This window comes from Myotis lucifugus, unplaced genomic scaffold, assembly GCF_000147115.1.
Source record: "Myotis lucifugus unplaced genomic scaffold, Myoluc2.0 scaffold_178, whole genome shotgun sequence".
NCBI lineage: Eukaryota > Metazoa > Chordata > Mammalia > Chiroptera > Vespertilionidae > Myotis > Myotis lucifugus.
The window spans coordinates 81,377-90,721 of NW_005871226.1; the positions used below are offsets into that span (position 1 = coordinate 81,377).

The following is a 9,345-nucleotide window of genomic DNA, read 5'->3' on the forward strand; positions in this document are numbered from 1 at the left end:
GGGCAGTTAGGGCAATCAGGCAGGGAAGCAGGTGAGCAGTTAGGAGCCAGCGGTCCCGGATTGTGAGAGGGATGTCTGACTGCCCTGGGATTGGGCCTAAACCGGCAGTCAGACATCCCCTGAGGGGTCCCAGATTGGAGAGGGTGCAGGCCAGGCTGAGGGGACACCCCCGCCCCCGTGCACAAATTTTGTGCACCAGGCCTCTAGTAGAAAGATAAATAGCATAGATCAAGGGTTCTCAGTCTCAAGCCTGCACCAGCATCACGTGGAGGGCTCCTGAAAACACACAGGTGGCTGGGCACCACCCCCAGAGTGGCTGACTCATGAAGGGCTGGAGAGGGGATAATTTGCATTTCTAACAAGATCCCACGTGAAGTCATTGCTGCTGGTCTGGGGCCATACCTGAGAGCCTCTGGCTTAGATAAATAGTTACAATACAAGGCGTGATGGGCAGAGGAAAGTCAGGGTAGTAGAGGTGGGAGCAGAGGGTGTTCAGAAGATCATGAAAGGAAACGCCACCGTTGGGCTTGTGGGAGGCTTCGTGGTATTAACAGGGGCTGGTGTCCAAAGCTGGGCGGGACCTGGACAGGCAGAGGGAAGAGCAGACAGAGCAACAGGAGCTGGGAAGTCGGAGGGTACCGAGGTTCTGCTGGAGGAGCTCCGTCTGCCTGGGCTCCAGGTGCCCAGCCAGAAGAAGAGTGGCAGGCAAGGGAAGGACCTTGACTGTGGGCTGAGGAGTGGGTGTGGAAAGCATTTGGGGTCAGGGACTGGGCGGGGACGATACACTTCTCAGCATCCACTGCTTAGAGTCATGTGGGAAAGTGAGGGTTCCCAGACCCTCCAAATTTTCCAAGACTGGACATTTTAATTTGTACGTAAAAACTTCCCAGTGTTTAAATGAGTTCGCCCAGTTTGCCAATTAATTCAAATGTAGTTGAAAAAAATCATAGAAACCATCCAAGTAAGCCGGTGGGGTCGACGTGACTCCAGAGCCACAAGTTCACACTATTGACTGTGGGCACTGGGGAGCCACGGGGGCTATTGAGCAGGAGAGGACATGGTTAGGGTTGAGCTTCTGGTTCCCGGGTGACTTTTGAGGTTTCTGAGTCTTGGGGATGCTCTGTGGGGCCCCTGGGTGGTTATGGGGAGGCAAACTCCCCTTCCCCTGCACAACACAAATGACTGGGTGAGGTCGTGGGAGGGTCGGGAATACGGGTGAGGCTCTGGCCCTAAGCACAGCCTCTCTGGGGACAGTTTGAGGAGGACATCCTGAACATTTGCCTCTCCATCCTGGACCGAAGCCCCAGTCACCAAAACAACCCGGCCACCGATGTGTCCTGCCGCCACGACCCCGTCTACGTCACCAGGATCATCAGCGCCATGGTGAGGAGCCCCGCCATCCCCGCCAACCTCTTGTTTTGATTCTCTACTGCTGCCTAACAAACCACCCCAAAACTCAGGGCTCTAAAACAACCATTTATTATGCTTACAATTTTACGGATCAGGGACTCGGGCAGGGCACCACGCGGATGGCTTGTCTCTGCTCCAAGATGCTTGGGCGGGGGGTGTCTGAGTGGCTGCAGATGTCTGGGGCGGTTTGATGGGACCATCTACCTGGGGCCTTGGTTCTGGCGCCCAGTGTTCTCTGGCAGCCCTTGGTCTCTCCTGTGCCGCGCCCGCCGGAGCTGGACCGTGAAGATGGCTTGTGCACTTTCCTGGCTGGCGCTGGGATGGGGTAGTGGGAAGAGCGGGGGCTGGCCAGTCATCACTCTGTCTCTCCATGCAGCCTTTCCACGTGGCTGGGCTGGGCTTCCTCGGAGCAGGGGAGTCTCAGGGTAATCAGGCACGGCGCCTGGCTTCTCCCCACCTGGTAGTTCCAGAAAGAGGAAGTCGGAGCTGCCAGTGGCATGAGCGCCTGGGCCTGGAAACTGGCGCAGCGTCACTTCCACCATAGTCCTTGGCACAGTAGCCACAGCAGCCAGATTTGGGGAGAGGGTACTCAGACGCACCTCCTGGGGAGGGCTGCCATCTTTAACCCGTTACACACCAGTCCTCCCTCCTCAGAAGAAGGCCTTGTAGCTCTCTCTAAGAAAGCAAGTGTTAGACAAAATGGACAAAGCTGCTTTCCTCATATTTGACACTCTCAGTTCCCCAAGACCTCAGAGAGCTGTTGGAGCACAGGGACTCCACAGCAGGGACCAGTGCTGACAGCAGACACTATGGCCCTGGGGCACAAGCCCTGAACTCCTTTTACTCACTTGCTGTGTGATCAGGGCAAGTCCCTTAACCTCTCTGAATCTCTCTCTCTTTTTCTTTTTTTTTTCCTTTTTCATCTGAACACAAAAGTAAAATAATAGAAACTACTTTACGCAGATTAATATGGTGGGCCCAAAGCTTTAGAGACGTGCCTGGCACCCGGGAAGCGTTTATTGAATGTTAGCCGTCTCCATAATTGTTCTTCGACCAACAGTTCCCCAAAACACACCATTCAAAACAGGAAATGCTCTAAGACTGTAGATGATTTTCAACAATAGAGTAACCCAATGGGAGGTCACTGCACGTAGTAAATGGTAGAGAAAAGTAGAAATTTTAAGACAGTAAAATTTTCAGACAATTTAAAAGCAAGGGGTGACCCCAAATGCCTGGGTGGGCCAAAGCTGGAGGTGATTGTACCATGGTGAGGCTGCCGAAGCGGGGAGCCCTGCTGGTGGTGGACCCATCCGTCTGTGCAGGTGAACAGCAACAACGACCGGGGCGTGGTTCAAGGCCAGTGGCAGGGCAAGTACGGCGGCGGCACCAGCCCACTGCACTGGCGCGGCAGCGTGGCCATCCTGCGCAAGTGGTTCAAGGGCAGGTTCAAGCCAGTCAAATACGGCCAGTGTTGGGTCTTCGCTGGAGTCATGTGCACAGGTATTACAAAATTAGGCCAGTTCTCTCATTTACATTTATTTGCATAGATCTCTTCTCTTCCCTCCCTCCCAATGCACCCCCCCCCCCACCACCACCACCACCACAAAAACAAAACACTCTTTACTGGTGAAGGGGAAATAGAAGTCTGGCTAATGAAGAAAGAAAGAAGATAATTTATTTACGTGACTGTGGATCATTTATTTGGCCGAAGGAGTCCCCCCTCCCTCTGCCCGGAACTCACTGAGTGCCCTTGGGCAAACCCTGTGGCCCCACAGCCTCCGGTCCCCTCGGGATTCCAAGGCTGTTACATGGCTTCCAAGGTCCTGCCAGCCTTGGAGCCTGTCCATTCAAAAGTGGGGGAGGGGGCAGTAGTGTCCCCAGAAGTCCCCTGAAAGAAGGTAGAGGAGAGGGTGGTGTTTGTGAGAGTGGAGACAGGAGTCTCGGCCCTGACCAAGTAGACAAAGACAAGGAGGAGCCTGTGGCCAGAAATGAGGGGGGCAGCAAGCTGGGGGCGCCAGACCCCTCCCCAGTGCGGGGGTCTGGCTGCTCCTGGATCCTCACCAGCCTCCTACTTTTCAGTCCTTAGGTGCTTGGGGATCGCGACACGGGTTGTGTCCAACTTTAACTCGGCCCACGACACAGACAGGAACCTGAGTGTGGACAAATACGTGGACTCCTTCGGGCGGACCCTGGAGGACCTGACGGAAGACAGCATGTGGTGGGTCCCGGGGCCTCCCTGAGGCAGTCCCCAACCTGGAGCCCAACTCTCCTGAGTTGAGCCAGTTCTGGGAGGAGTGAGAGGCACCGTGTGTGTGTGGAGGGGGGTCCTAGGCAGGGGGACTCTGCTGAGATGCAGGAGTCTTTGGACACGTGACTCGGAGGTCATGAGGGGGCTCAAGGTCTGACCGCCTCGAACCCCTGGTCCTCCCCTCTGTGGGACAAAGCCCTCCCCAGAGTCCTGTGACTATTACATTTTTGAAAATAGGAAACGCATTCATGTGCTTTGAAATTCCAAAGGTACAAAACAGGCCACAGTGGTAAGTCTCCCTCCCAGCCTCCCTGTCCTCCTCCCAGAGGCAGCACTGGGATCAGCTTCTCCCATCTCTTCCCAGAGAGTCTCTGCAGACACAAGAACATGCACATAGTGAGTTCCCTTACACACCTGCTTTTTAATATTGGGAGCTTGGTGTAACAAGGCAGACCTCGTCTTGTTGCACGTTTTATTTATTGCACTTCACTTTATTGCACTTCACAGATGTTGCATTTTTGAGAAATTGAAGGCAAGACCCCCTCCCCCCGTAAGCAAAAAAAATCACAACTCGTTTATTGTGATACCTCGCTTTATTGCGGTGGTCTGGAACCGAACCCAAAACATCTTCCAGATCTGCCTGTACTGTCATCTTCCTTTTACATTTAACAACTTTATATCAGTACACTCAAGGTTTTCTTATTATTTGTAGTGTGTAAAATAATGTCGCACTAGTGTATGCGAGGCCCAGTTACCATATATATATATATATATATATATATATATATATATATATATATATATATCAAAGAACCTTGTGAGCTAGGTATTATCTCTATTTTGCAGATGAGGAACCTGAGCACAGAGAGGTTAGGTAACTTGTCTAAGGCCATACAGCTAGTGAGTGGACCAGCAGGGGCGTGCACCCGGTCTGCCTTCCAGTTATATGGGAACAATCATTGTTTCTCTAACCATCTCACATGGATGGACCGAACGGCTGCCTTTTATAGACAAGGCTTCAGTGAATAACCTCGTCCGAATGTTCATACGTATACGAGTTGTCACACAAGTCAACTTTCTAAAGAGCAGAAGAAACCAGGAAGAACATACAACACAGAGCACAGACAGCCTTGGCAAGCCTGGCCTTCGAATGTCCTCCCCCCGCCCTTCTCCTGCCTCACATCACCTGCCTCTCTTCTCCCCGTTCCTTCTCTTTTTGCTTCTCTTCACTCCCTGTCCCCACAGGAGGGCCACAAAAAGGAACAGACCTTCTTTTGGATGCTGGGGCCTCTGTCACCATGCAGGCTGTCGCTGTCCTCCTTTTTGCCCCCAGATGCTTATCAAGATGTCTTCCCAAAGACCATTACCTACCAAACACGGGTTTGGAGACCAGCTGTAAAGATGCCACGTCTGACCAACTAGGTTTCTCTCTGCTGCTTCCTTACTGTGTGACCCTGTGTCACCTTTCCTCGTCTCACAGTCTCATCTTTAACGTAGGAAACTTAAAATAAAACCTGAGCTCCTTACCGAAGCCTACAGAACTCTGCATAATCTGAACCCTACGTGCACCCCACGCTTGCTGTAGCCCAGAGATACTTACATACCTTCTGTTCCTTGAACACATTGAAGCTTTTTCTTGTCTCGAGAGCCTTGGCACATGCTAGTCCTCCTGCCTGGAACACTGTTCCCTTCACTCCTCCCATGGCTACTTCTTTCTCCTTTAACTCTCATCTCAGATGTCATTTACCTACAGCAGGTCTCCAGCAGTTATGCTCTATCTCAGGCCCCTCTTTTCACAGCATTGTTATTTGCATTTGTTTTATTTATCTGCTTACTTAATTTCGCCTATCTCCCCATCGGTCTCCTTTGTTAGAATGTAAGCTGCATGAGAGCAAGGATCTTCTGTCTTATTTGCAGTTGTATTTCTAGTACCTTAAACAACAGGTTCTTCACACACACACACACACACACACACACACACACACGATATGTTCTCATCAGACCAGTTGAATGAATGGCTCACAAGATCCCGCCACAGTACTCCTGCAGAGTACCGGCCCAGGGATGGCTTCCACTAGGAAGTTCCCCTAACATGGGCCTCTGTGCTCACTGTAGGCCACCCTGCCCCCTCCTCTCTCTGTGGCAGGAATTTCCATGTCTGGAATGAGAGCTGGTTTGCCCGGCAGGACCTGGGCCCCTCTTACAATGGCTGGCAGGTTCTGGATGCCACCCCCCAGGAGGAGAGCGAAGGTATGGGCTCAGCCGGGTGGGTCCCAGACACCTGCTTTCCCTCCCCCATGCTGCTCACCCTACCCCTCCTGCCCAGGCGTGTTCCGGTGCGGCCCGGCCTCAGTCACTGCCATCCGTGAGGGCGACGTGCACCTGGCCCACGATGGCCCCTTTGTGTTTGCGGAGGTCAATGCAGACTACATCACCTGGCTCTGGAACGAGGATGACAGCAGGGAACGTGTGTATTCAGACACAAAGAAGGTTGGGAGGTGCATCAGCACCAAGGCTGTGGGCAGCGACTCCCGCGTGGACATCACGGGCCTCTACAAGTACCCAGAGGGTAAGGGCAGCACGGTGGCCTCCGCAGCCTCCCCGATGACCCGACCGCCGCAGAGGGACAACCGTGGGTGGCGGGACCAGGCCCTTTCCCGGATGTTCTGGTGGTGGTAGCATCCTTCAACACTGTCTCTGTGCTTTGAGCCAAGTGCCTTTAGCTCAGTGGTTCTCAACCTTCTGGCCCTTTAAATACGGTTCCTCACGTTGTGACCCAACCATAACATTATTTTCGTTGCTACTTCATAACTGTAATGTTGCTACTGTTATGAATCATAATGTAAATATCTGATATGCAGGATGGTCTTAGGCGACCCCTGTGAAAGGGTTGTTCGACTGCCAAAGGGGTCGTGACCCACAGGTTGAGAACCGCTGCTTTAGCTTCTAGTAATAGCTCCCTCTGTTTTCTAAGATTTCCCGCATCTAATGATATAAAAGCTGCATGTCCTTGAACACTTACCATGTGCCAAGCACTGTATGAGCTATGTTCACATATAATAATAATTACTATAAACTTAGTGATGATAGTAGTAGAGTTTTTTAACTTGAACATCTAGGATACTTAGCACTAGGGCCCAGCTCAAAATTAATAATAGTAATAATAATAACAATAACAGCAGTGCCTGTTTATCATCTGCCAAAGCCTATGCCATGGTCACTAATTTGTGCTCTCTCCCACCTTCTCTCTCTCTAAAAAAAAAAAAAAAAAAATCGCCCTAGCCGGTTTGGCTCAGTGGATAGAGCCTGCAGCCTGAAGGGTCCCAGGTTCGATTCCGGTCAGGGGCACATGCCTGGGTTGCAGGCTCCATCTCCCCACTGGGGGCATGCAGGAGGCAGCCAGTCTGGTGATTCTCATCATTGATATTTCTATCTCTCTCTCCCTTTCCCTTCCTCCTTGAAATCAACAAAAAATATATATTTTAAAAAAAACAATAAATAAATAAAAACTCTTAAGTTATTGAAATAGTCCAGAACCAAACAGAATGCATATGGCTGAGGTCTGCATATGGCTCCTGGGCTGCCAATGGGAGACCTCCGGCCGCGTGGGGAATTAAAGTGAAGAGAGGGCGGTGGTTTTGCCCAGAGAAGAGGGGAAATGGGAGCCGGTGGCCTGGCTCTGAGATGTGCGGTGCCCTGCAGGGTCCCGGAAGGAGAGGCAGGTGTACAGCAAGGCCGTGCGGAAGCTGTTCGGCGTGGAAGCCTCTGGGCGCAGGGCCCGGGTCCGCAGGGGCGGCGGCCGCGGCCTCCGGCGCGATGACCTGCTGGAGCCCGCCGCCAAGCCCAGCATCGCGGGCAAGTTCAAGGTGCTGGAGCCGCCCATGCTGGGCCACGACCTAAAGCTGGCCCTGAGCCTGACCAACCTCACCTCGCGGGCCCAGCGGGTCCGAGTCAACGTGAGCTGTGCCACCATCCTCTACACCCCGCAGGCCGGTGGCCGAGATCCTGCGGGGAGTCCCAGGCGGTGCGGCTGGGCCGAAGAAGGTAAGACCGCTCGCCCTGCCGGGTGGGACTCGGCCAGCCCCACCCCTTTCCAGGAGGTTGGGGCGAGGTTTGACTTCCCATAATCCTACGTTCATTCCCAGGAAAGAAGAGGGTATTCCTAGCATTTGCTCGGGGCCTCGCCTCTAGTCTGCACTTTCCAGATGAGAAAAGTGAGGCTCGGAGGGGCTAACTAATGAGAATAGTCATAAAAGTCACAATCATCTGGTGGCAAACTGACCTAATGGTGAGAGGATTTATAGTCCCTATTTATCAAATTAGTATGAACATTTACATGCTGGGAGCATGTCATATCCTGTGGAATAGGCTTGTGTCGCCTTCTCCAGGTGCCCTGCATGAGACGGGTAGGTGAGTAAGAGACGTTTATTAAGTGCTTACACATGTCAGGCCCTGTCCTGGGAATTCAACTCACACCCAGAAAGGTGAACTCGCCAGTCCAAGGTCACACACCAGTCTGTGTAGAGGCAGGACTCACACCAGTCTGACCAAGAGCCCACAGCAAAAGCCAGGCACATCAGCAGCTGGCCCTGCAGCCTGACTGCAGGCCTTGGAGAGGTGGGTGCGGTCAGCCCACACCGGCTATGCTTAACGTGCCTAACGGTACATTTGCCTGAAATGCACCCTTGATATTTTGAACCCAAACGTCATCCTTTTGAAATTTTTTGCACAATTTTAAGGTACTTTATTCTAACTGCTTTTAAATATATGTATTTCAAGGATTTTTTTACACCTAGCACTTCATCTATGATTTACTAAATGTATCCCATTTGATTATTCTTTTTCCTACTCTCTCTCCCTCCCTACCTCTCTGTCTTTCTCTCCCTCTTTCTGTCTTTGTCTGTCTATCTCTTCACATACCTTCTGAACTCTAAGGATTCAATTAAACAAAGAAACTGTTGCTCTCGGCCAGTTTCTGGTGAGTGAAACTTGTGTATCTTGACAAGGCGTGAAAACATAGGAAGGAGGTGTCATTTAATTTTCACAAAATCTAAATCACACTTTATAATGAAATATTAATTAACATATACTTTCTCCTGGCTTTTAGCACTTTTTTTCATATTGAAAGTAATACACAGTCATTAGTGACTGAGAGCATGCAAGAGAAAGATCACCCATGATCCTGTCACCCACCTACCAATGAACATATTTTCCTTGCAAATTTTGAATGCTTGTTTGCTTTTTGAAAAACATCATTTTAATTATATTGCAAATACTCATTGGTGCCCTGTTCTTTACACTTTACATTGTAATTTAAATTTTTATAAGCCTTTCATTAGCATCATTTTAGTAGATGTGTAATCTGCAAAATACATGGTGATGTATTTTATCTTTTCCCCTCTTTTGGGTAGTTATCAGCTTATTGCTATTTAAAAATACAAACACTACCCTGGCCGGTTTGGCTAAGTGGATAGAGCATCCACCTGCGGACTGAAGGGTCCTGGGTTCGATTCTGATCAAGGGCACATGCCCAGAGTTGCAGGCTCAGTTCTCAGTAGGGGGCGTGCAGGAGGCAGCCAATCCATGGTTCTCATCATTGATGTTTCTCTCTCCCTCTCCCTTCTCTGAAATCAATATATATATATATATATATATATATATATATATCTGGTGCACAAAAATTCGTG

The 9,345-nt window shown here is 50.9% G+C and overlaps 1 protein-coding gene across 1 annotated transcript in view; it reads left to right on the top strand.

Annotated features, from left to right (window-relative positions):
• TGM6 (transglutaminase 6) overlaps window positions 1-9,345 on the top strand; it is a 25,785-nt gene that overhangs the window by 13,069 nt on the left and 3,371 nt on the right. Inside the window, exons 5-10 of the mRNA XM_006096370.1 lie at window positions 1,255-1,383; window positions 2,733-2,910; window positions 3,490-3,628; window positions 5,805-5,908; window positions 5,985-6,227; window positions 7,361-7,702. Of these exons, the coding sequence (XP_006096432.1) occupies window positions 1,255-1,383; window positions 2,733-2,910; window positions 3,490-3,628; window positions 5,805-5,908; window positions 5,985-6,227; window positions 7,361-7,702 (1,135 nt within the window). The remainder of the gene's footprint in view (window positions 1-1,254; window positions 1,384-2,732; window positions 2,911-3,489; window positions 3,629-5,804; window positions 5,909-5,984; window positions 6,228-7,360; window positions 7,703-9,345) is intronic.